The sequence below is a fragment of the Cavia porcellus genome, unplaced genomic scaffold (genome assembly GCF_034190915.1).
Source record: "Cavia porcellus strain 051 isolate PalLab524CR breed Dunkin Hartley unplaced genomic scaffold, mCavPor4.1 scaffold_1, whole genome shotgun sequence".
NCBI classification, from domain to species: domain Eukaryota; kingdom Metazoa; phylum Chordata; class Mammalia; order Rodentia; family Caviidae; genus Cavia; species Cavia porcellus.
The window spans coordinates 215,535,043-215,560,575 of record NW_026947484.1 but is presented as its reverse complement, the minus strand read 5'-3'; the positions used below and the strand labels follow the sequence as shown (position 1 = coordinate 215,560,575).

Here is a 25,533-nt window from a genome sequence, read left to right as displayed (position 1 = left end):
AGAGGCTCCGGTGTAGTGATTCCATGGTTGCTCCCCTTCTGCTCCAAGGACACCCAGTGTTTGCTCAGACGGTGCCTGACCTGGCCCAGGCTTCTCTCACAAGATCCAGGCTCCCAGTGGGGGTCCAGGACCACAGGCACCAGCAGCTGTCTAAGCGCCTTGGAAGCCACCGCCCCCCACTAGTTCAGTATCACTCAACAGGCCCAGGAGGTGGCTCAGGAGCTCTGCCTCACAATTCACCCACAAGGTGACAGGCCTCAGGGCAAACTGACCTGCCCAAGGCCACAGAACAGGGCTAACCCTGGATCCCAAGCTCCTGGGTCATGAACAAAAGCAGAACAGAGGGCAGAGGCTTGTAGGATGGAGGTTAAGCTTCCTTTGCTCCCCAAACCTTGCTTGGCCTGGCTTGAGCTCCCCTTCCCTGTATTCTCCTTGCAGTGAGGCCAGTGTGCCTGGGTGGGTGCCTCAGCATGTCCTGGCTCCAGGGTACACTGGGAGGCGGGTTTCCCTCTGCTTCTTAACAGCAGGCCCCAAGGCCAGGAGCAATTGTAAAAGCATCCTCAAGGAATCCCAAACCTCAGTCCTGAACACCTCCCAGAACAAGCAGGGCTATTCCAAAATGCTGCCCAGCCCAGCCCAGCCTGCTGAGACATTCTGTCCCTCAGCTGTGTTCTGGAAAATGTTCCCTCCGCCGAACACTGCCAGTTCTGAGCAGGGACACAGGCCTCAAAGCCAGACCTCAAGCTCCACTCCTGTTGGAGAGTCAGAGCCAGGGTTTCTCAGGGGCCCAGGCTGGTCTCCAAGGCCTACAGAGGGGCCCGATCAAGCTGGCTTCTGCTTCCTCCATGCTGTTTGGACACTGCAGAGCCTGTGTCATGTGACATTCCCATCTGTGGGTGAGAAAATGTGCAGAAAACCCCAACAAACTGGAGGAAAATAGAGTGACATGGAGTTCAGCCAAAGCCAACCAGGCTTCCAAGGGTCAGAACAACTACCCAGGAACAGGCAAGCACTGCCCAGAGCAAGCAGGGGCTCCTGGGGGGACCCTGGGACCCAGGCAGCCCCCACTCTGGCCACCAGAGTGACATAAAGCAGAAAAATAATCTGTCTCCCATCAAGTAAACTTTATTGAAGATCTAGAATAATCCAGTAGTGTCTGGCAATGCGAATAAGGCTCAGCTAAAAAGAAACCAGACTGTCAAAGAATGTGCTTGAAAAGTACAGAGAAGTTTTGCAGGGCGAAAAAGCGCAAGGGTATCTAATCTTTGCTGGTGTAAATAAATGTTGAGAGTGGGAAACAGACGTATAGGCATTTCTTATAACACTCTTACAACTTTTCTGAAGTGTGAAATTTACATAAAAGCCAGCAGCATAGAGTTACACCCGCACACACGCACCACATCATCAGTGTTCCAGTACTTATACCCAGGAATGGGACCAGGTCCCCTGTTACTCCCATCCACCCGCACTCACGAGCCTCTTCCCAGGTCGCCTGTGTGGCAGGTGTGAACCCAAGTTGGTGTGCAGGTTCTTATGGGAAACGCCTGTGATACTTTCCTCTCACTTCCGCCGCAGCTAGCACCGTGCCTTGTGAGTAGTAGACGTCCATTTAAACCTGAATCCACTCATTTGCTGAGGGAAACTTCCAGCTCTGACAGAGGGGCGAGAGAAAAGGGTGACCAGTGGCGAGGAGGGACCCAGAAAGATGGCTCGATGCGTTTAGACTTTCCAACCCAGCTCGCTTCCCTCAGAAGTGATGCATTCCTCTCTTTGCCTCCATCCCTCCTTTCCTTCCCTCTTTCCCTCCTTCCTTCTCGTTTGTGATCCTGGAGATGAAATCCAGGGCTTTGCACTGGGCTACATTCCCAGCACGACCATCCCTGTTTTTTAAACAGGATCTAAGTTGCTAAGTTGCCCAGGCTGTTCTTGAACTCCCAATCCCCATGCCGCAGCCTCACAGAGTGCTGGGATTATAAGAGTGAACCACAACCTCCAGCTAGAGCTGCTGTTTTTTCTATTCAAGTTTGGTTAATTATCAGGTCCGTTGAATCAGATCCTTCATCCTCCCACGAAGCATAGATAGTGTGGCTGATCCCAAGTCCACCAGGAGTGTTCAGGAACATGCAGTCTAAACCTAGCTATATGATGCCCAGAGTCAGCAAGAGTCTTACTAATGAATCACTGCTTTGCTCTCTGAACTTGTCATTTGTGTCAATCCTGTCTCCCTAGGGAAATCACAGCGGGAAGAGCTTTACTTACTCCCACTGGCATCCATGACAGTTTAGAAGAGAAACAGGCTGTAAGCTCCACACAGCAGGGACCATGTCCTGTACCTCCCAGTGCTTGATGCAAATTGGTGTTTACTAAATACTGGTGGATGGCACAATGGCTGGGGTCTTGCTGAGTCGAGCTGCATGAGTTTGAGCTGCAGTTGAGCAGCCTGCTTCCCAAGGACATACAGAACTTGCACTGCAGGGATCAGCATCTGAGACAAAACCAGTGCAACCCCCTCACGCCAACCGCCATCTCTAACTTCTGGTCCCTCTAGCTCCTGATGGTACCACGTCCCACCGAAAGGCAGTGGCAGCCTCTCCGGGCCCAGCATAACATGACTGGTTTAGAGTAGGGTCTTCTGGTTCTGGTCTCCCGCCTGGGGGAAGGCAACTTTGCTGAAAGGCATTTCTGCAGGGGGACAGCACCCCTGCCCACCACTCCACCCCCTTGCACAGTATGGAGCTGGCTCTGGCATCCCAGAGGATCAGCAGAGAGCAGTGCCTTGCAGGTTCTAGGTCCTGAGGGACAGCGACAGGCGGCCTGAGGCAGGAAGAGTGGTCCAGATGGTCATCAGAGGCTCCATTGCCTCCTCCGCTTGAGCCAGGGCTCAGGACCACCTGGAACTTGCAGCCTAGGGCTGCTGCATCAGGATCCCTAACCCCTTCAGACCTCTGACACCCGAGCTAGGTGCCTCTCTAGTCTTTTGGCCATTGTCCCCTGAGCCCCAAGCCAGCCCAGGGAAGAGCTGAGTGTGTTTCTGATCCTAGAGCTAGGACACTCCAGGTTGCCTGGATACTTATGTCCCTCCAAAATTCAGATGCTGTAATCTTCACCCCCAAGATAATGGTATTTAGAGGTGGGGCTTTGGGGGGGGGGGTAATAAGTTCCTAAACCTGTGGCCCTCATGAATGGGACTAGTGAGCCATAAATGAGGCAGTGAGACCTGAGACCAAAGGCACCAGGTCCCAGGAAGCCAGCCACCCCTCAGTGCGCACTCAGACTTGGCTTTGGGGTTCTAGCCCCACAACTGTTGTTCCTAAGTCACTGGTGGGGGGTATTTTGTTATGGTAGCCAACTAAGACACCATAGAAATCTCTGCAAACCTTGGGGGAGACAAGAGTCCCTTCCTTTAGCTTCCTACCCCAGGCTGGGCCATCTTCTCCCACCTCCCTGTCCCCAGTACAGACAGAGCCTCTGGACTGGTAGACAGGCCCCCAGCACATTCCGCAGTCACTTCAGCTTAAGAAACAGCCAAGCTCCCTAGCTAGGAACTTTCTCTTCCTCCTTTCTTCTCTTTCTCCCTCCCTTTCCCCTCTCCCTCCCTCCTCCCACCCTTCCCCCCATCTTCCAACCACAAGAGCTTCCAAAGTGACAACATGTGGTCCCAAATCAAGCCCTTGTCCTCTGGCCCCTGTTGGCAACCCTCCTGGACTGCCCGCTTCCTCCCCCGGACCCCCCACCCAGCCACCCTCCTCGCCCTGCTCCCACCCACGCCATTCCTCTTTGTAGACAACTTTCTAAATACAGCCAAACTTCCCCTTTCTTCCACAGGGCCTATAAAACAGCTGCAGAAGGTCAGCAGCCTGCAAAAGTTTTCTTGCAAAGTTTGGCTGAGACCCACATGCTCTGGCTCCTGTGGGCTTTCCTGCCCGGGCACTGGAAGGAGAACCAGTCTGCTCCTGCAGTGGGCAGTGGACAGGCCCGCTTCCAGCCATCCATGGAACCCACAGAGAGCTCAGTGCAGACTCAGGCAGCCCAGAGACTGGCCTGGTCTGCTGGGGGACCTGGAAAATCCACAAGCGGTCTGCAGATGTGGCACTCTTGTTTGTGGAGTGAGGAGCTTCATTGACTTACCTAGTTCTGTCAAATCTAAAATTCCACAGCTGGAGCATTTTCCCCAGATGCTTCTGCACAATGATTGGAGGGGGCAGGGTTTGCTGGGGATGCACCGTGAACTGAGGGTTATCCCGGAGCAAGCTCTTCTGGTGACCCTCTGTCCCCAGTAAAGCAGTCCTCTCCATCTTAGGAGCAGAGCGGACTTGCCCTCAGAGATTTTACAGCTTCCTGGATCCACACACAGCCCCTACCAATAAAGTCAGAACTGAGGCCAAGGCCCAGAAATCAGGCCATCTGGAAAGTGACCAGATGAACCTGACTGAGAGATGAGGGTTGTCAGCCGCGTGGGGACAGTCCAAACCAGAGGTGAAACATCTCATCCCACACTTTTTACAGAGCAGAGCTTGAGGCTGATGGGAAGGGACATGAATATGCTCCTCGGGTCTGTCCGAGACAGTGGGATATGACTGGGACCAGGACTCCGGGCTTGGCACCCAGCAGAAAGGGCACAGAGGCCCTTGGGGAGGAGGAAATGATAGGAGGCCCATCTCCAGGTGCCCCCCACCAGGGCCAAGGCGTTTGCACGGACCTCCAAGGCCCAAGGTCCGAGGGCTGTGTCCAGGAGCTGGAAACGAGCCTCAGCCAGAAGCGGCAGGCTCCCGGGGAAACTCCAGGGCTCTGAGGGCTTTGTGCGGAGTGAGGAAAGGGATAACCAAAGTAGGGCAGAATTCAGTGAAGGAGAAAGGGACAAGAGAAAGGGAGGAGGGCCCGAGGTCAGGGAGTCATGTGAAAGGCATTTAGGCAACAAAGCCCCCCCTCTGCTGCCCCCGGCTCCCGGTCCATCAATCATGCCCTGCGCCTGGAAATAAGCACTCTGCTGCCAGGGCCAGCAGATGACACGGCTGCCCACAGAGGCCAGGACAGAAAGTTCCAAGCCGTCATTTCAGCCTGTGCGTCTGCACAACTTCCCTCAAACAGCACCAGGCCACAGCCCCCTCCTCCCGTAGACTCTCGGGGTCACCCCACATCCTCTAGCAGAGCTGCAGCCCACCATCAGAAACCAAGTGAAGTCACTTGGTCATTCCTGGGCATCCCTGAAGAGGTCCCACTACCAGTGCGGCCCAGAACCCATGAGGCCTTGAGTGAGCTGCCTCCGCCCTTTCCCGGCCTCAGGCCTGGTCTGATCCTGGGATGTCATACTTAGGGGAGAGGGAGGCTGCTGCAGGACTCTGTCGTTGACTGGCACCACAAGCACTGGCAGCTGCAGCCCCTACCTCCTCCTCACCAGCAAGGTGAGAGTCAGTAGAAGGAGATGGAGAGGGAATCACACAGGGCAAACCCCAGTGGCACGCCTGCTGGGGCCACGCGAGCAAACCATAACGGTTCTCATTTGCACCTTTCTTATGCGGAACATTTTCCATGTCTGGAGACATTTCCAGGAGACTCAGAGCGGGGGCTGCACTCGGGGCAGTGTAGAGAGAACAGAGGTGCTGCACCCCAGCCCCCCGTGTGCAGGGCCCTGCAGACGGACGGGTCTGAAATGTCAGCAGTGCTGAGGCTGAGGAGCCCTGCGCTAGGTAGATGGATTAAGAGCAGGTAGAGTGGCCGCCAGAGTGTGACTAATGTTTGTAAATGAAAACAGCTTCAGCCAGGCACAGCACTGCACGCCGGCAGTCCCAGCACTCTGAGAAGCCGAAGCAACACGTCGCAAGTTCAAACCCAGCCTGGGAGACTTAGTGAGACCCTGTCTCTAAATAGCAATACAAAGGGGCTGTGGATGTAGCTCAGGGCAAAGGCCCTGGGTTCAATCTGCCACGCCTCCCCAGTGACTGGCAGTGTGGCTGAGGGGTAAAGCTGAGTGGTAAAAACAAGTTATTGCTAGGACGAGGAACAAAATATACTCTGAACTGAGGCATAGGATTGATAAAATGAGACAGCATTTATATGGGCACCGTTTTGGTTTGCTGCTCCATGGCGGCTCTTACAGAGGACTCTAAACTCCTAGAGGAAGGATGGTCCCAGCAAGCAGCCCAACACGCACCCAGATGGAGGGAACGGGCCACAGAGGTGTGTTCAGGAAGGAAAGGTGGATAGGAGTGCGGGGGTCAAGGAGGAAGAGAGAGGGGTCCCAGGGAAGCGCAAACTGGGCAATGGCTGTGCTCCTCAAATTCATGGAAAATCCTCTCTGCACGCTCCTCGGTTCAGCAAAGCCAGAGCCTGCACCCCTCAATGCCTTGCAGCCGACCGTCTTGCCCCCTCTCCGTCCCCCCACTCACTCAGCCAGGGCTCCGTCTCCATCGCCCAAGATGCAGGTTATTATATTTCCTTACTCCCACTCTGGCCATGTCAGGAGACACCCGGAAAGTGTTTTTTTTTTTTTTTTTTTTTTTTTGTGTGTGTGTGTGTGTGTGTGGCATAGGGTCTCCCTATGTTACTGATGCTAGCCCTGAACTCACAATTTTCCTGCCTCAGCCTCTTGAGTGCTGGGATTATAGGCATGCACCATCATGCCCAGGCTTAAGATGTATAGAAAATCCCACTAATAATACTGCGTGTTGGAAGTTAGCATTTGGGAAGAAAATCATCTCCCTCTAAGAGTCTTCAAAAGAATCCCCAAATGCGCTCTGAGCCTCCTGGCAGCCAGATGAAGTAGAAGTTGGGGTCATTCCCCCGGGCCATCTTGCCCAGACCTCGGGAACCCATCCTTGTGAAGGGGGAGTCCTGGGAGAAACTGCAGCCAAAATTGGATTTGCTCCTAGGTTTTGTAGGGGACCCCAGGGTGAGGTGGTGAAAATGGGGGCTCCTCTGGCAGCTTTCTGTGAAGTGGCTGCCGTCAGGCAGGCATCATGAGGATCCTGCGTTGACTCAGTAGCACGGTCCCAGAACGTCTTGGTTGTGTGAGAGGCCGACCCGGTTCAGGGATAAATCCCATCTGGGAGAATGGATGGAATGTGTGGCCTTTAAATAACCCCGTGAACTTTATTTCTCTCAACTGAGCCTTTGATAAAACTCAGGCAGCAGGAGGCAGTTGGAGGCTGTAACCGCTGACAGGGTCTGGCAGACAGCAGCCTGGCACAGGGTGCAGGCAGCGCTGGGGGTCCCTGGCACCTGCGGGGCCATCACTCATGGACTTAGCTGCTCATGGACGCCCCCAAAGGCCAGGATCAAGCGGGGCTTTCATGCTTTGCTCTGGCCTGAAGTAGACTGGGCAGAGGGGCTGGGGGAAGGAAGGAGCAAAGTTAGGGGTGAGGGGTGCAGGCCTGCACTGAGCTCTGAGAACCCTGTCTTACTTCAGGCTGTCATTAAGAGTAATCTCATCTTCTGTGGGCACAGACATCATGTTACCACCCCAATTAGTCTTCCCAGTCAAATTATTAGGTTGATAGTGTGACTGTGCTCATTTTACAGATGAGCAAACTGAGGCATGGAAGACTTAGCCCAATATAACCCAGCCTGGAAGGGCAGAAGCTATGTTACCTACTCAAATATATCCTCTTCCAAAGCTCACTTTTAACTGCTACCCTGTGAGACCTGTCTAAAAATAAAGGGGAGATGGTGCTGGGGCTGTAGCTCAGTCTGAAGGCCTGGGGTTCGATCCCTTATATAAAACAAACAAACTGTACAAAACAGCTGTAGAAAAAGTGAAATGGCACTTTATCTGTGACCTGAGAAGTCAAGGAGCTCAGAACTCTCCGGCGACTCAGGGTCCTCCCACACCTGTGAACGGGCAGTACCGGGCCCATCATCTTCTACCTAAGCACGGGGCTGGGCAGCGCTGCAGGCAGGCACTGCCAGGTGGCCCCCAGTCACAGTCCCAGGAACCAAGGGACAGGAGCATCAGCCCATGCCTCCAAGTCCCCGCCCCTCAGACTGGACACACAAAGATACCTTGACAAGGGGGACAGCAGTGTCCAGGTACGTGGGCACTTTCCACATCATGCCACCATGCAGGGCTGGGCCAGCCGCAGAGATCCTGACGGCACAGGACACTCTAACGTGGGCCCTGGGGACAGGCCATCCCAGAGCCAGCAGGGGGAGGGAGGCCAGGGCCTCCTCCTGCCCTCAGGGCCTGTGCTTCGGTGTCTCCTCAGTCCCTTCTAGAAAGCTAGGGAGGGAAGCAGGGAAGGAAGGATATACCAACGATACACCACGTCCGGGGTCCAACCCTGCTGCCCTCGCCCACCTCCGTGGGCCTTGGCTGAACACTTGTCCAACTGGGGCCACTGCCACCCCAAGCCTCTGCAAGGCTGTCCCCAGCCCTTCTTCCGTGTCTGCATTTCCCAACTTGATTATCCCTGGAGTCAAGCCTGGCTCCTTCCAGGGCTGTCTGCCCTGCTCCCAGGGAAGCCCAGCTCCTGTCAATTGGTACAGCCTGTCCCTGGCTTCCCCCCATGGTGACCAAGAGCCACAGTCCCAGAAAGACCCCACAGTGGCAGAGTTCAAGCTCCCATCCAGATGCACCCTCTTTGCCAGGCTGCAGAACACAACACGAGGACCATGGAGAGCGCGGCCGAGACCTGTCACATCTGGCTGAGTAGTGAGTCACCAACAGAAGCCTCTTCCCAGGCACCCACCTTGGCTCTTCCCAGTTCTGTCATCAAAGGTGGCCAGAAGTGGGAGCTGAGCACGTTAAGAAGCAGGCATAGGCACACCTCATCCCACCACCACTCTTTGCCATGACCTTGTGGCCTGGAGATGGCAGAGCCACAAGACGGAAGGAGTCTGGGTGTCTGACCTGCCACTCAGCACAGCTTGACCTTTATGGGAGGGAAGGGTAGACTTAGGGAGCACCTTGCACTTTGAAAATGGGCTACTTGACTTCCGGGAGAACATGGCAGACAGATAACAGCAACTACCGGAGGCTCTCTGAAAAACTAGGCTCAGAAGCCAGGTATGGTGCGACTAAAGAGACATAAGCAGGTAGAGTTATGCTCTGCTGACTCAGGAACGAACTCGGCTGAGAGAAACCAACTTGGAATACAGTCCTGGTGCTAAAACAGGAACAGAAAAGTCTCACTGCTGAGGCTGGACCCTGCGCCATTGGAAGCCGCGATTTGGGTTTCCCGCCGCGCGGTGGCTGGCTGCCTCTACATCGGCTCGGCAAGGAGAGAGACGCGCGGAAACTCTGAGAACGGGAGTCTGCGAACGGAGTCGAAAACAGGACGGGCAGGGAGGCATGTTCTGATTGGTGGCGAGGTGAGTGAGAGAAACTGACACTCCACCACAGTTTGACTCCAGCGGACTTTCTGGGCCCGAGCAGTCCTGCGGGAGCAGGGCGCGGTGGCGACTCCAGCCACACATTCCCCTCTCGGGCGGGATTGGTGAAAAGTGCCTGGCCTGCGTGACGCTGCCGGCGGACCCCGTAGGCTGGCCCAACCCAGATCCCAGAGCCTGACGGAGACCGGGAGGGGCGGGCCCCCGCGTAGGCTGCCTGGTGCGCAGCGGTGAGTGGGAACACCTAACCGGCGCAATTCCATCAGGCTGTGGCTGACAGGGAGACAAGCTGGGCCTCTCATATAAGCTTGCATATATAAGGAACAGAGAATATGGGAAGAGGCAGCAACAAGAAAGGCTCCTCGGCCCCCAATTCTGAGAAACAGGCAATAGCGGACACTGCACCAATACACATAAAGCACCATATAGAGAGCCTCATAGACCAATTCAGGAATGAAGTTATCAACGACCTGAAGCTAGAAGTATGCAAAATAGTTAGAGAAATGCTAAGCCCCACCCAAGAAAAAACAGATGGTGGAATGGAAGAACAGAAAAAGAGGGGAGAATTGTTTGATGGAGAAAACAGGGAAAGCATAGAATACGTGAAGCAGGTTCAAAGGGACTACCAAGAAACTAAGAAGTCTATCGAAGACTGGCATAACAGCTTGAAAGAAACTAAGGACAGACTATCTGAACTGGAGGGCAGAATTGTAATATGGGAGAATGAAATGAAAAACTTCTTAAAAATAACAAAGAAACAAACAGCAATAATACAAAGACAAGAAGATGATAAGAGGATCCATAACTTAAGGATTAAGAACATAAAAGAAGAAGTAGGGACACAAACAAATGAACTACAAAAGCTACTCACAGAAATAATCCAGGAGAATTTTCCTAATTTAGCAAAAGGTAAAGATACTCAGATGTATGAGGCATACAGGACCCCAGCTACCTACAACCCAAACAGAGCAACACCCAGGCATATAATAATAAAAATTCCAGAAATTCAATACAAGAACAGAATATTAAAAGCTGTCAGAGACAAGAAACAGACCACTTACAAGGGAGCACCCATCAGAATTACAGCAGATTTCTCTGCACAAACCATCAAATCACGAAGAGCGTGGGGGGAAATAATTCAAGCTTTGAAAGATAATAATCTCCAGCCAAGATTGAGATATCCTGCACAACTGTCCCTGGAAATTGATGGGAAAACAAGGTGCTTCCAGGATAAAGAGGAACTGGGGGAATTTGCAACCACCAATTCAACTCTACAGAGAGTATTGCAGGATATTCTAAAAAAAGAAAAATACAAAGAATCCAGAAATAGTGGAGGCCACGACTAATGGAGCAGAGAACAAAGTGAAGAAGACAAACTGACAGCTACTGACAGAATAAGAGCTCAACAGAAATGAGGCAGAGAAGATTGGATGATAGGAACAGCTATTTTGGAGAAAATGACATCTTAATAGGTAATACTGATTTAGTATCATCTTGTTTTTTTTTTCTTTTTCATTTTTTATCGGTACCAGGGATTGAACTCACGACTGCCTGTTTGCAAGGCAGGCACTTATGCCGCTGAGCTAAATCCCCAGCCCCCAGTATCATCTTGTTTTGAAGTCTCATCTAGCTTTTGTCCTTCTGTCTCCAATGGTCTAAATAGGTTGTATCTTACTGGATTTTATTATGTACAATAGTATAAGCAAAAACCTTTTAAAGACAAGGAGATTATACAGAAACCATTGTTCATTTTGTTAGTCGATTCTAAATACTCTGTAATGCTGTCATTCTCTTAAATGGTTTTACATTGTTTTGATATACTTAATGCTACAGTATACGAAGTTGTACTCAAGGATTTCAAGGAAAGAGACAATATGGTAACTACTTTTAGGTCAGGATTATCTGGTGATGAAACACTATTCTGCTTAAATGGTTATGTTTTGATCTGTGCTGTTTCGTTGTTATGCCCTCTTTTATCTCAATCTCCACTCCATTATTTACTTTTTTAATACTTTTTTAAATTTTTATCCTTTTAATTAAAGGAAAAAAAATAGCAGGATATATTATAGTAACCCACTTTGACTTTCTATTACCTTGATTTAAAGCCCTGTATTACTCTCACCATCTTGTTTTTGACTGATGTTCCCCTATTCTGTTTTGCTGGATAGTATCAGGTTCGAAAATTTAGGCATCAGCTGTGAAGATAATGAGATTCATTATAACGCCCATTCTCATTGACTTTTATCTACTTTTGAAGACCTACAATGTCTCCAATGGTTTGGCTTTGTCGGTTTTGTTCTTTACTGTTTTGTTCAATTGTATTATAACTAATGGTATAGGCAATTCTATTAGAGATAGCGGGAGGCACTATGGTAACCATTGTTGATCACCTTGTATTATGTTTTCACATTATCTATTATGTCCACCCTTTTGACTTGACCGATTCTGTTCTGTTATGTCACATTTGGTTTTACTCTCTTCCAAAAAAGTAATAAGAACCGTGAGAGCAATGAAACCCAAAATGTGTAATAGTCATTGTACAAAAGAGAGGAAAAGAAAGTGCTCTGAACTATATAACTGCATGTATATTTAAGTGTATAAGATAGAATATGATATCACAGAGTTTTATTGGATCATTGAACAGAACTGTTTGCAGTATCATTGATGGAATGTCCACTTTACAAGCTTTAATTTTGTGACTTGAACAATTATTTCTAAGATGACAGTATGTAATCCATTAACTAGTGATTTCCTACTGTTCATTTTTTTTCTGCAAATCTGTATAACTTGTACCCTTTCTCTGCTTTTTTTTTCTTTTCTCCTTAAATAAAAATTAAAAAAAAATATATATAAATTCAATAGAAAAAAAAAAAAGAAAATGTGCTACTCCATGAATGTGGTCTTGAACTTCATCCCCCTTTATTTATTTTAATTAATTAATTAATTAATTACTATTTTTAACTAAAATTATTATTTTTTTTAAAGGCAAGATCTCACTACGTAGTTCAGGCTAGACTTGAATTCATTATGTAGTCCAGGGTGGCCTCAAATTTGAGATGATCCTCCTGCCTCAGCATTCTGAGTGCTGGGATGACAGGCATGCACCACCACAGCCAGCTGCTCCCCTTAATTTAACACTGCCCTCACTCCAACCCCACTCTGTGCCCTCCCTGGTTATAGCTGCCACCTGAACTCTGCACCCTCCTCCCATCCATGCCAGGCCTTGGTGATGCCTGAGCTCTGATGAATAGATACTAGTAAGGTTTTTTTTTTTTTTTTTTTTTTTTTTTGGTACTGAGGATCGAACTCACAACCTCAAGATTGGCAGGCAAGTGCTTATGCCACTGAGCTAAACCCCCGGCTTGTCCTTTGGCTGATATCACATATCCCAAGTTCGCCCAGTGAGTAGGTAGCTGTCCCTTGCCCCTGGCTCTGCCATCCCCATATTCTGTCCCATACCAAGTGGAACCACCACCTAGTCTACCATCCCTGCCCTGGGCCTCCCTGACTCCCTCCTCATATGCAACTGGGCAACCAACCACATTCAGTGCTTTTACCTTAGCTCAGTGCTTTCCAGTCAGTCTTTCCCTTCTGCCTATGTCTCAGCACCACCCTGCTCCCAGCCTCCTCCTGCCTGCCCTTGGCTCCACACAGCTCTTCCTCTGTGCCAGTGTTCCTGCCATGCAGCAGCCACGGGCATATTTTGGAAATGCAAACTCACTATGTTTGACTAAATATCCAGGCACCTGGATAGGTCAAGTTGACACATAATTCACCATCACAGGTATCATATCAGAAAGTTGATGTGTCCAAGTCTTAATGAGTACCAAAATCAATGGAAGAGATAAGCTTCACATCCAGAATTGCAATTTGTCATTCACCCATTCCACATACCTGTACTCCACACACATGACAAGTGTCTCAGCTAGCTATTGCTGTGTAACAAACCATTCTGAAACTTAGTGGTTTAAATCAGCAAAGATTCATTATCTATGGCTCATAATTCTATGGGTCAAGAATTTGGGCAGGGCTCAGCTGGGTGTCTCTTCAGTTAGTGCCACTTACTCAGTGAAACAAATCTGAGAAGTTCAAGAAGACTCTACAAAAATATCTGGTGCCCCAGTATAGAAGGCCCTTCATGACCTTGTTGAGGTCCAAAAAAATTCACACTTGTAATCTCATGGAAAAGTTAGAATTCTAATAAGTTAATGCCAATCTACCATTTTCAGTGCAACACATGGCAAGAATAAAAACACTAAGGCATATCGTTAGTAACCCTAACCCTAACCCTAGCACCTCCGCTAGACCCATTCGTGTTGCTTAAGACCAACTGAGGGGATAGAGACAAACTAGCCACCTCTGCACGTATCAGTACACGGAAGCAGGGCCAGCTCGAGCCAAATGGAGACAACTGGTCTTCTTCCAAGGAAAGTCACTCAGGTGGTCCCTCCCACCTCAGCTCCTCCGTGAGATCCTGGTCACTTCACGTCAGCTGACTCCTGCCTGGCGTGTTGTCACAACACCTGTGAGCTTGCAAAAGCCTCTTTTTCAGTGCGCCAAAAGGATGGGCCCCAAAAGACAGAGTGCTTAGCAGATCAATGCTTGTGCAAAACTTGCCAATGTCATTTTCCCCCTGTACCCAGAGATCTTTTCCTGGACGTTTTTTCTATTTTTTTAATTTTGCGACAGGGCCTCATTCAATCACTACAGCCCCAGACTGGGCTCAAACTTGCTGTCCTTTTGCCTTTGCTCCCCCAGCACTGGCTGTCACATTGTCCAAAGTAAGTGTCCATGTGTCCAAGCCCATGTCGGGAGAGAGCTAGACAAAGGCACGAATTCCAAAGATGAGATTCCCTGAGGGCCACCATACAATGGTCCACTCCAGCACCTTGGGGGACACCAGTCCTGGCTCTTATGCCAGTACTCACATCCCAGCATAGCATTCCCAAAATGTATTAGATCACAGAATCTCAGGGTCATCCATCCCTTGAGCGAGCCCCAAGATGAATTCCTGACACTTCCCCTAGGGCTCATTCCTGAGCAGTGGTTGAAGCAAACACTTGTCAGTTGACACCAACACATTATATTGTGTCAATCTGTGTCTTTTGTCACCTGGCACCACAGAGTTCCACACAGCGAGCGACATGCATCCCACCATACGCCGCCTCACAGCCTGGCTTCGGGGTGACTGCATCCCTCAGAGGCAGTTTGCAGAGCAGGGAAGTTCAGTCCCTCGGTTCCCACTTGGAAGCACTGTCTGGAGAGGCCCCCCAGAAACCCCCTCCAGAAGCTCAAGAGCAAGGGGCCACCAGTTTGGGGACATGGTTGCTCAAGATGGCATCAGACTGTCACAGAGTCACCAGGGGCTGCTAGAAGATTCCAAGTCATTACAGTGGAAAGGAGTCCAGGGATCTGATCTGCAGGCATAGTGTCTGCCGTGATTTGCTGCCTCTGTGGCTGCAGGGTGCGAATCCTCCCCAAACCCAGGCTTTACGTACTTATGTCTGAATTGTCCCCAAGAGGTAGGGCCACTTTGGGCCAGGTGGAGACACAGGCAGGACAGCAACCCTGAGCTGTGGCCCTAGCTGATGTCTTCTGCAGTCAGGACACAGGTGGCCAGCAGCCAGAGATTTGTCACTTCACGTGGCTAACGGACCGTTTCATGTCCTGTCTTTCTCTTATAACTTCAGAGGCAGCTTGCTTCCACTGTTCAAGCAGAAAGATCCTTTGAGATTAAATGTTTTGAATTGTATTTTGAAAAAAAGAGGAAACTGCTGAGTGGGAGGAGGGGAGAGGAAGTTCAGGAAGGAGGTGAAAGGCACAGACTTCCAGAAACTTCCTGATGGCTTCCGCCCCATGCATCTCATCCTGTGCACTCTTACCCTGCAAGACAAAAGCCAGCTCTGGCTTGGACACAGCCCCGCCTCTGTCCAGGCTCCTCCTCTTCAAAGGTGCCTGACTCCTTTCAGGACCAGGGCCTTGGCCTGGCCTGGTCACTAGCACTGCCCGAGACGTCCCCCTTTGTGCCTTCTCTCCTACACCCCAGGACCCAGGCCTCAGCACTGGTGCTAAGGAAGGGCAAGTTCTGACCACGTGCTCCACAGGGTGATGAGAGCCTTGGAGGACAATGCTTAACCCAAAGACTGCAGTCAGGCAGGGGGGTCCTAGGGGGCTTCTTTGGGATCCTGGAGTCAGTCACAGAGTGCACCCACATACCGACCACCCTTGCCTGTCCTTGCCTTCCCCTCTGTCCCCCACTTTTGAGCACAGATGGCTCTTACATTCCTTCCTAACCTTCTCATGGGTTTCCCTCTCAAGCAAGTGTTCTTTACCTGGGACCCATAAACATCCTCTGTTTCCCACAGGTTTATAAAGAGAATTTAGGGATCCACGAATTTGAGTGGGAAGGAATATATATTTTCAGTAACCTTTACCTGAAATTTAGCACTGCCTCTTGTGAATATAGGAAAACTCTCTATCAGTGTTACCGGAACCTGAGATCTTGTCACCAGGAGAAGCCACAGACACTCTGTTTCAGAGTTACCGCAAATCCTTTAAAATACCCTTTATTATCCATGACCACTGTCAAATGGGCACCATGGAAGAGCTTTGGAAGGAGCATAGAATTGGTTCCGTGATGTTTAGAGTCTGTGTTTTAGTGTCCCTGGTGTCTTACGCAGTCCTGACTTGGTCTCACATCTTTGAACGCATCAGTCTGAGAAGAGTCCACAGGCTCTGGAGGGGCAGGGTGCACGGAAGGTCGAGTCCTGGAGGTCTCGAGTTTCCAGCATGGGTCGCCAGGCCCCCCCCAGAGCGCCCTCACTATCGTTACACTTCTGGTGTCCTCTTGATGGGCAAACAGGCTGCGTAGCCAATAGTCATCGGGTATGACTTGGGAAAAGGCATGTTTGACTCATCACAATAGAGGCTCTTGACCAGCAGAGACCAGAGGCTCTGCAAACCAACCAGTGTGTGAGTAGAAAAGAGGTCACTGGCCAGTCTGCCTTCCAGGCCTCATGGAGTTTCCCTGGCCACCACTCGAGTCTACTGAGTGAGATGAGGTGGATCTACCAGGTAGAGTTTGGGTCTCCTGGCCCCAGCTCAGATGGACCCCAAGGAACATTCATGAGATGCAGGGAAAGGGAGGCGTGAGGAAGCTTCTGGAAGTGGGCTTTTTCCTGACAGGCTGACTTGGGTTGGCAGGCCTGGGGTGGGACACAGCCAGACTCTCCCCACTTCTCTCAGCCTCTTGGTCCATTTGGGGAGATGTTGGCAGACCTCAGAAATAGGAATATAGGGTATCTAGTTACATTTGAATTCCAGAAAAATTATGAGTAACTTTTTAGTGCAAAATGTTCCATGCAACATTTGTGACATATGTATACTGAAAATTGTTGCATTGTTTTTCAGGCTCTTACCTCTAGGGTCAGTTTTGAAGAGGCCTGGCTGCAGCTGACCATAGATGGGGTTCTTCTACAGCTCCTGCCTGTCCCCCAACAGCAGCCCTGACCCCTGGCAGCCCACAGTGCCAGTCTCAGACCCCAAGTGTACAGTGAGAAAATTAACGGGGAACGGTAAGACCCCTCTAGCTCTGATTTAAATTAGGACTATAACTTCAGGCAGCTTCGTTCACCTCTGGTCTCTGGTTATTTCCAAGTATGGCCTCCCACCCCAGCCTGCCTGGGCAGGAAGCCTGGGCAGTCTTCAAAGCCACCCCGCTAGGGTCCATGGCTTAACCTCAGCTCCCACATATCAACCTGTAGAGACACTGATGGAAAGGACCCAAAGGCCAGGCACACCACACACACCAGACAGCACAGGCACACTCAGCACGAGGAAGAGTGAGGCGGGGAAGCCCAGAATGCAGACCCAGGACCTCAGATGCTGGACCAGAGCCATGCCCACAAGGCACACACTGCCCATATTGAGGACCCTCCTGCCCCGCCTGGGTCCCTCAGACAAGCCAGACAAGCACGCAGCCAGACAGAACCAAATCATACCCCTGTACGCTCACACTGCCACATGCACTTACGTGTACTCACGCTCCCTGAAGGTAACAGGGTCACAGCCAGTTTCAGCTGCACCCGCAGCCATCGCACACCTGTGATTTCCAGGGGAACCCCAAGTTTCTCCCAACTGTGCTTTCTGCAAGCTACAAATGAATTAAAAACCAACGTCCAATAGATCTTTGTTTTCATGTCAGACTAAAAGCAATATACCCATTTATGGATGAGCAAACTGATGCTCAAAGGATATAAAGGAATCCTAGGAACCTATTGAAGCATCTGGTCTGGGGCTGCCTAACTCCAAAATATGTGCTAAGCAGCCCGAGGTCATGGGCCAAGGGTGCACAGAGCTCCTTCCCATTGTGGAAACCACACACGATGCAGATCTCATGGCTTTCCAGCCAGCTCAAGGGTCCCCTGAGCTCCATCCTTCCCCGGGCCAACCTCAGACTCTGGGCACGGATCGCCTCTGAGAGGGCAGCTCTGTGCTGAGTGAAGCATGCTGGGAGTCTCTGGCTGACTGGAGAGCAGACTCCTCTGGATTAGAAGGATCTGCCTGTCCTGCCCTTTCAGACCTGTGTCCCTGGGGGTGGACATCAAGCCCCTCACAATGAAAGGGTTTTTCACTCAGCTGCCCGGAGCCCTTGGCCACTTGAGCCCACCCAGGAAGGGGGCAGGAAAGGCCCTGAAAAGCCTCCAGAGGGCTCTCTTGGGGTGACCAGCCTCTGGGACATTCTTAACCCCAGCCAAAAGGGGACACCCTTTGCAGCCTCCACCTCTGCACTGGGGCCTGGCCAGCAGCTATCCCCAGCTGGAAGCTCTTTGTACCCCCACCCACCCAGTCAGTCCCCAGGGGATGCAGGAGCTTTGATGGAGCCTGTCAAAGCCTTCTTGTTCTTCCAGCCTTTCCCAGGGAGGGCAGTTACGGCCACAGTGACCCCCCCCCCATATCTGGCAAAGCGGGTGGAAGTCAGGGCTCCACCCTCAGCCCTGCCAAGGGTCCTGCCATCAGCAGAGGAGAAATGCCCATGCATGTCAGAGAACTCTGCGACCATCGGGACTGAAAGAAGCTTCTCCAGCCTCATCACACACACCAGCCAAGGCACCCGCTGCTCCCAAAGGGTCCGCACAGAGGCCCCCTTCACCCTGGACTCCACACAGGCCCTGGCCCCTCCTCCAGCCCAGAAAAGGTGTGCAAGGCTCCTGGGACTGCATAGGAGGCAGGAAAGAGAAACCAGTGTCCACCTGCTGGTACTTGGCCTCCCCCTCAATAGAACGAGCAACTCTCCTATAGCAGCCATTGCTGCTCATCACAATATTAATACCTAATCCACGCATTCATTTAAATCAGGGTTTCTCACCCTGGGCACATCGACATTTAAGACTGGATAATCTTGGGCTGGGGGCAGGAGGCTGTTCTGGGCTGTGTTAGGGCTATTACAGATCCCTAACATCCACCCACTAGATCCTAGTGTTACCCACTTCCCCATCCCATCAAAATTACTTTCAGACATTGTCAGTGGCTCCCAAGGGCAGATTTATGAAGATGTAAAGAAGCACAGACATCTGCCTCCTGGTGAGCAAGTGACATAAACCTTCCCTCGGGAGGCCTGGAGCTTCTATGGGGATAGATAAGATAAATATGTGCGGCACAAAGCAGCGCCTGCCGGCAGATCCTGCAAAAGCCTGGAGTCAGGAAAGAGCAGAGGCAGAGTACCTCAAGGAAGGCTTCCTGGAGGAGGCGTCCTGGAGCCCCAGCCCTACATAGGCACAGACTGAGGTTCATGGGGGGTTCCCAGGGATCGGGCTGAATGTTCTCCTGTGCTGCACATGTTCACCGTGGCTGCCTCCTTAGCAGACTCCAGATAGAAGGGGGGTGGGAGCCGATGGGGAAGACAGTGGCATGTCTGAGGCCTCGGGGGGTTGGCACAGGAAGGACTTGGTCCCCCTGAATCTGTAGCACTCAACACAGATTCAGGCCAAGGAGACCGAGGCAGTAACAAAGCCACTGCCCATGGGTGGGTAAAGGGAACACGAGGGGCAAAGGGGCCAGCCTGGTGTCCCAAGGTTTGCCCTGCTTCTCATTGACCATGCAGCCTCCAAAGACACAGGGTGGCTTCTGGGTTTGGAGATCGCTAGCCTCCGCCAAGATTTCAGGGGGCCCAGAAGCACGGTGCACTCTTAGTCTAGGGAATGCCCTTCTGAGGTGAAGCCCTGCTCCCCCTCCCAGGTCTAGGTTTCCTGATGCCTGGGCACCGTTCACCCTCTGCCTGCTCAGCCTGAGAACATGGACTCCTTCTCAGCGACAGCGGGGTAAAGCAGTGTGCTGCGGGTGCGCCCACAGGGAGCTTCTGTATAGCTCGCCAGCAGGGGGCGCTGTGGACTCAGGCACTGGGGACTAGGAGGGAGGTGGCCCGCCACGTGGTAAGGCCTCCCTGTGCCTTAGGTTTTGTCTGCCATCCTGGCATGTATCCAACAGTCTCCAGCTCCCCACAACTTTCCAGTCTCACCCTGTACTTTTTCCACTCCTCTGGTGAGGAGAAGGAAGAAACAATTAGTGTGCCCATTTTGTGGAGAAGAAGACTGAGGTTATACATGTGCTGGGCAGCAGCAGGGCAGGGTGGATGGAATCTTGGTTCTGGAGCCCAGACTCAGGTTCACCAGCACATCAGGTCGGCATCTCACTCCCTGTGGTCCTGAGCACGTCACTGCTGTGGTCCTGACACTGGAGTAGATGGTGCTGGGTCTCAAGAGGAAGTCTGCAGGCAAAGGGGAAGAGGTGGACTTGCCCCAGCCCTGGTCTTGGAGGAAACAGCAGATGGCCAGGAAGGGGAAGAGGGAGTGTGCCAGGGCAGGGGGTTGCTGGAAAGCCCTGGGAAGGGACTCTGGCTCACCCATGAGTTCTCCTAGCCATAACAACAGGGACTCCATGGATGCCCCTGGCTGCACCCTCCTGCATGCCAGGCCAGAGGCTAAGCACTTGGGAGGCTCAGCTGCTCCTCCTGAGAAGCAGGTACTGTTATTATCCCATTTCACAGATGAGGAAAGGAAGGTTCAGAGAGAGTGAGTGACCTGGGCTCCCTATCTACCTTATCTGAGACCCCCCCCCACCATGAAAAACTGGTACAACTAGATTCCTCCTGGGCTGCCTGGGGCCCCTGGAGAGGGGATGCAGTTCTGTCTGAGGGCCTGGGGCCAGGGTTGGGCCGAGTTCACAGCTGGGGAGCCGCTGAGGAGGTGTCTGCTCCACGTGGAGGGGACTCTTCAGGACAGGAAGGGCTTTTCCCAGCAGCCTGAGCAATGCAAGGAAGCGATTTGGGGCCAGCTCTGTCCAGCATGTACACAGTCTGCCTGTGTCTACAGGGCAGGGTGTGAAACCAGAGAGGCAAGGAAGGAGCCACCAAGAAGAGAGGGTGGCACGTGGTATCGCAAAGCCCGCCGCTGCTGAGTGTGGAAGGCCTATGCCTGATGGTTTCTAGCCTAAGGAGAGTGTGGGAGTGGGGAAGAGGAGAAGAATCCTCTCCCTATCCATGTGATGGGATCTAGCCACCATGATAGGCATACCTGTAATCACAGCACTCAGGAGGCTGAGGCAGGAGGATTGCTCTGGGTTACAGGTCAACCTGGACCACATAGTGAGTTAAGGTCAACCTGAACTATATAGTGAGTTAAGGTTATAGTGAGACCCTGTCTCAAAAAACAAAAAACGGTTGGGTCCTGCAGAAGAGATGGCTCACCAGAGGTGGTGAGTAGAGGACCGTGGTCAGGGTGAGCCCACCTCTGTCCTGGTGTTGAGGCTGTGACCATGAGCTGAGATCTAGCACTACAAGCAGGAGAGGCAGAGGTGGGCTTGAGCATGCGTGGGCTATGGAGGTGGTAGAGTGCTCTGGTGAACGGAGGAGAAGCCAGAACACAGCCTAAGTCAGGCTCGGCACTCCTATGGAAGGAAACAGTCAGAGTTGACTGGAATCTGAGCTTCGTCTACACCCAGGAGGATAGCACAACAGAAGAAACACCCTCTAGGTTGAGCTCTAGAACTGGCAAAGAGTGTAAGGGTCTGCGTTTGCCAGTGGTGGTTGTTACCCTCCAGACGTGCATCTTGCGGGGGTGCTGCTGTGAACTCCGCTCTGTAAGTAAAGCTGATGGAGGAGAGCCCAGAGTGCAGTGAGGCTTGGCTGCCCGGAGACCAGCGTGACTCCAGGCTGACTCTGCTGAGCGGCAAGGCAGTGGCTTTGCAGCCTGGCCCTCCAGGAGCTCGGCCACCTGCTCTCCTCATCGGACAGGGCCTGAGTGTGACTCCTCGGTGGGTTCTTTGGCTCCTGTGGTTTTTTCCTTCTGGGGAAGAATTCCTTCTGATCGAATACCTAGAATGCAAGCGACTGCTGTCACTTGAAACCTCTCCCTCCCCTGTCCAGTGCTGACACTGAAGAGCCGTGCCCTGGGGCCAACGAGGCCCCGCCCCAGTCGGCTTCTCACCGCCTGCTCTCCACACCGGCCTCACCCTCTGGCTCTGGCTCGTTGCTGATGGGAAGGAGTTGCTGACAACCTTTCCTTCTAGCCAGAGCCAGCCTCGGGGCACCTGTGTCACCAGGGCAGCTTCATGTGCACTGAGCAAGGGCCAGCACTCAGGAGTGAGAGGACAGGGCTTCTTGGCTCCCAGCAAGGTGCTAAGACCTGGGCAGAAGGGGGGAAATGGTGTGTGGGGGGGATCAGGGGCCCTGTGTGGACCTGGGAGGCCCAGGGACACTGTAGGCCATGCCAGAGGCTCTGGGGCAACCAGGCCTGCCCTGGGCGGCACTCGGGAGCAGGACTCTGGGCCCATGGGTGACTGTGGGGGCAGTTAGCTGCCCTGCCCAAGAGAGTGGGGGCAACGTCATGCCAGACAGCACCTCTCGGAGGTAAACTGAGGACCTAGGCAGAAAGTAGGCCATCGTTGAGAATGGCTGAATGCTTGTTTACCTGGCTCGGTGGCTCCTGGCAAGGGCTGTGCAAGGCGTCCCTTCCAGGATGTGCCAGGCTGCAGGCTTCACTGCCGAGAAGGAGGGGACGGAGGCGGGTGATGTCACCCAGGAATTAAGCAAGTGGGGCTGCTGATAACATCGAGCACGGCTCACTGTGGGCAAGGTGACTCATCCAGACAGCCGCAACCACCAGGCGATTGTTGTTGTGCCCGGCCGGTGGGACCAGGCTCCGCAATGGGACAAGTCCTCACTGAGACCTAGAACACTGTGTCCTCTACCTCCGGAGCGCGCTGCCAGCCAGCTCCGGAAATGGCCCTCCCGCTCCGCCTTTGCCATTATCTGTATCCACAGAGTTTGATGTGTCTGTGGGGTGTGCCGGTGGTTTTCCCCACCCCGTCCCAGGTAGACGGACAGCTAACAGCTCGGCAGCTGCTCTCTGCAGTCGGACAACCGTCTCGAGACAACACCGGATGGCAAACTGCTAACCGCGACCATGTGGCGTCCTCCTGGAGGGTACAGCCTGTTCCTCTTGACACCAGCACCTATAAACCCCCGGCACTCGCTGTACCCTTACCCACTCAGCTCCCCAAGGGGGCCAAAACTGTCTGGTTCTTTCCTACGGAGCGGAGCACCGTGGACAGTTGTGCAAGCTGAAAACTGCGCAACTAGAGAACACATCATTCATCCTGCAGTCTCCCTGCCAGACCGCGTGGCTGTGCGCGGCGGCCCTGCCTCTTCCCTTTTCTAAATTACTGTGCTTTCCCCTTCTCTGCCTAGAGTTATCTACTCAGCTCCTGCTTGGTAAATTTGATCTTCCTCTGTCACCTGACGCCCTTCACTGAGTTCTTTTTCATTCATTTCACAAGAAATTGGAATGAAAAAATTGTGGGCCAGGTGCTCCTCTAGGCTATCCTGTAGCTCACAGTCTGCTGGGTGGGAGAGTAAATAAATAACTAGACGCATGAAACCGTGAGTGATAGTAAAAGCCATGAACAAGATAAAAGCGCCAGGGTGAAGGTGCCGGCCCCCTTCAGCGGGTGGGTGGCTCTGACAAGGCCTGAGGTGGCGAGGGCAGGATCCTTCTCAGCAGCGCCCTCCTAGCAGGCTCCCAGTGCCAAGGAAAGTTCTCTAACCCACCCCGCTGCGCCAGAGGCCTGCGGCCGCCCTGGGGCACTGGCTTCCCGGTGACTGGTGATATTTCCTCCTTGATAAGCAGGAGCCTCACTTGCAGAGAACACTGCCAGTTCACCCTTGGCAGGTGTGGGGGGATTTGTGACCAGAGCCTGGGCTACGAGACCAGCCAAACCACCTGCCTACGGGCAGTGTAAGTTCAGACAAGTCGCCTGGCCTCTCTGAACCAGTTCCCTTCCCTGGAAAATACCAGGTGTTGTGGAGATTAGGGAGGATGTAAAATTTCTTGGCACAGGAGAGGTGTTGAGTGGGTATTGACCAGGGCAGGCCTGGGGAGGCGTGGCCATGGGCTGAAAACACTCCTCGGCCGCCTCCATGGAAGAGGCCTGGCGTGAGCAATGGGGCAGGACTTTGCAAAAACCTGGACAGAGCCCAGATGAGCGCACAAATGAGGGGTGGTGCGCCCCGAGCGACCCCACAGGGCTGGGCAGGAGCAGGCTGTCCTGTGACATCAGTGGGTGGGGGCGGCGGTGCTGTGGCACTGCAGGCCTCCTCTCAACTTCCTCCGGCTGCAGTGTGCTTGGCTGGCTCTCTTCCTTCCTCCTTTGTGCAGGCTGCTGTGGGGGAGACCAGCCACCCCCAAACTCGCCATCCTGCCTGTTTGGGTCCCAGAGCCGGGAGGCGGGAAGTCGGGGCCTCACCTTGCCCGTTGAGGCTGAGGTCCCAGGTATGGGACAGGCAGCTGCAGAGGCAGAAGTTAAGATGGTCGGCCCAGCACTGCAAAGCCCTGACCCCCCACCCCTCGCCTTTCAGGCTGTGATGTCACAATGCAGGCCTTTTGGGACTTGGGGAAATTGAGGCCCCAGGAGGTGGGGCTTCGTGGGCAGCAGAGGAACCCTATTGAGGGACGCCTATCCCCCGTGTGACTTCAGGCCCCACCCAGTCCTCACATCTGCTGCACCCAGATCCCCAGAGTGGCCCCAGGCTCTGAGTCTCCCCTCCTGGGTGACCTGGAAGCTGGGGCTGCCTGAAGCTACTGCTCGATGAGGGTGGGGCCAGTGTTGATGGACAGCTCTTGTATGTACCAAGCTGCTTAACCCTCAGGACTGCTCTGCAAGGGGGGCATCGGGAAAGAGGCTGAGACTTGCGCAAGGCCATCCCAAACTGGCGCTGACCTGGGTGCTGGGGTCCCGTCTCCCACCAGGCCCTCAAGGAGAGGTGCTAATGGTGTGCACTCTGCCCCCAGCAGTCTGGGAGCCTCAGGCGGCCAGCATCCTCGGGGGTACCAGCCGTGCAGTGGGTGCTCTGCGGTCACCAGGCAAACAAGCTGGGGCCCCTCGGGCTGAACATGAGCCGGGGCCATGGGGAAGTGGTTTGGGCAGGAGCAGCGGAAGAGACAGCCACCTCCCTGAGGCAGGAACTGACACGCAGAGCAGTGCCCCGAGCAGGGCACAGCAGCAGAGCAGAGCGGGAGGTTTGGGGGAGGGGAGATGCCCGCAGCCCTTCCTCCACCTCCCTCTGGCCAGTGGGGCAGGCATAGCGGGCCCCAGCTCGGCAGGGCAGCCAGCCCAGAGTGACACCATCCACCTGCGTGAGCACCCGTGGTGTGTGCTCCTGTGCAGGAAGAGCAGGCCTTGCATGTGCGTGTTTGCAGGGCCCGTCCCCACCTCCACAGCAGCCGCAGAGGACAGGACGCTCTGACTCGAATGTGCACCTCTGGGGCCTCAAAACCATAGTCACGTCAGCGGCACGCGCGAGGGCCAGCGGGAGGTGGGGCTGTCTGCAGGGACGCAGGTGTGCAACGCGCGCGTGTGCAGGGCGGAGTTCCTGCTGGGACTTTGAAGGACAGGGCAGCACCCCTGCTTCTCCCACAAGCTGCTCTCTCGTTCCCTCAGCTCAGGCCCTAATGACAGTCCTTACCATCACCCAGCTCAGCTCTAGGCACCTTGGAAATGGCAAGGAGCAGGGAAAAGACACCTGCCCTCGTGGGACCCCCATTTTGGGGGAAGAGAGAATAAATACATTAAGTAGTGGGTGCTATGGAGAGAAATGGCCAGCGGTGCTTGGAGATGGGGGAACGTGTGTGTGTGCACGCGCAGGTCAGGGTGTTG

General features: G+C 53.1%; 1 protein-coding gene across 1 annotated transcript; it reads right to left on the bottom strand.

Annotated features, from left to right (window-relative positions):
- Positions 1-15,856: 15,856 nt before the first annotated feature.
- Positions 15,857-23,008, bottom strand: LOC106028322 (uncharacterized). Its single transcript, XM_063229259.1, has 2 exons — positions 21,414-23,008; positions 15,857-20,089 (listed from the first exon to the last, which is right to left on the bottom strand). Exons 1-2 carry the CDS (start codon positions 22,150-22,152, stop codon positions 19,920-19,922), a joined length of 909 nt encoding a protein of 302 aa, XP_063085329.1. The 5' UTR covers positions 22,153-23,008; the 3' UTR covers positions 15,857-19,919.
- Positions 23,009-25,533: the final 2,525 nt, after the last annotated feature.

What these genes read in the sequence shown, in the direction of transcription:
- LOC106028322 (XM_063229259.1), bottom strand. Translation starts at nt 22,152, where the DNA reads ATGGGCCCAGAGTCCTGCTCCCGAGTGCCGCCCAGGGCAGGCCTGGTT. An exon ending in GCAAGATGCACGTCTGGAGG is followed by an intron (nt 20,090 to 21,413) that starts GTAACAACCACC and finishes CTTTGCCTGCAG; the next exon opens with ACTTCCTCTTGAGACCCAGC.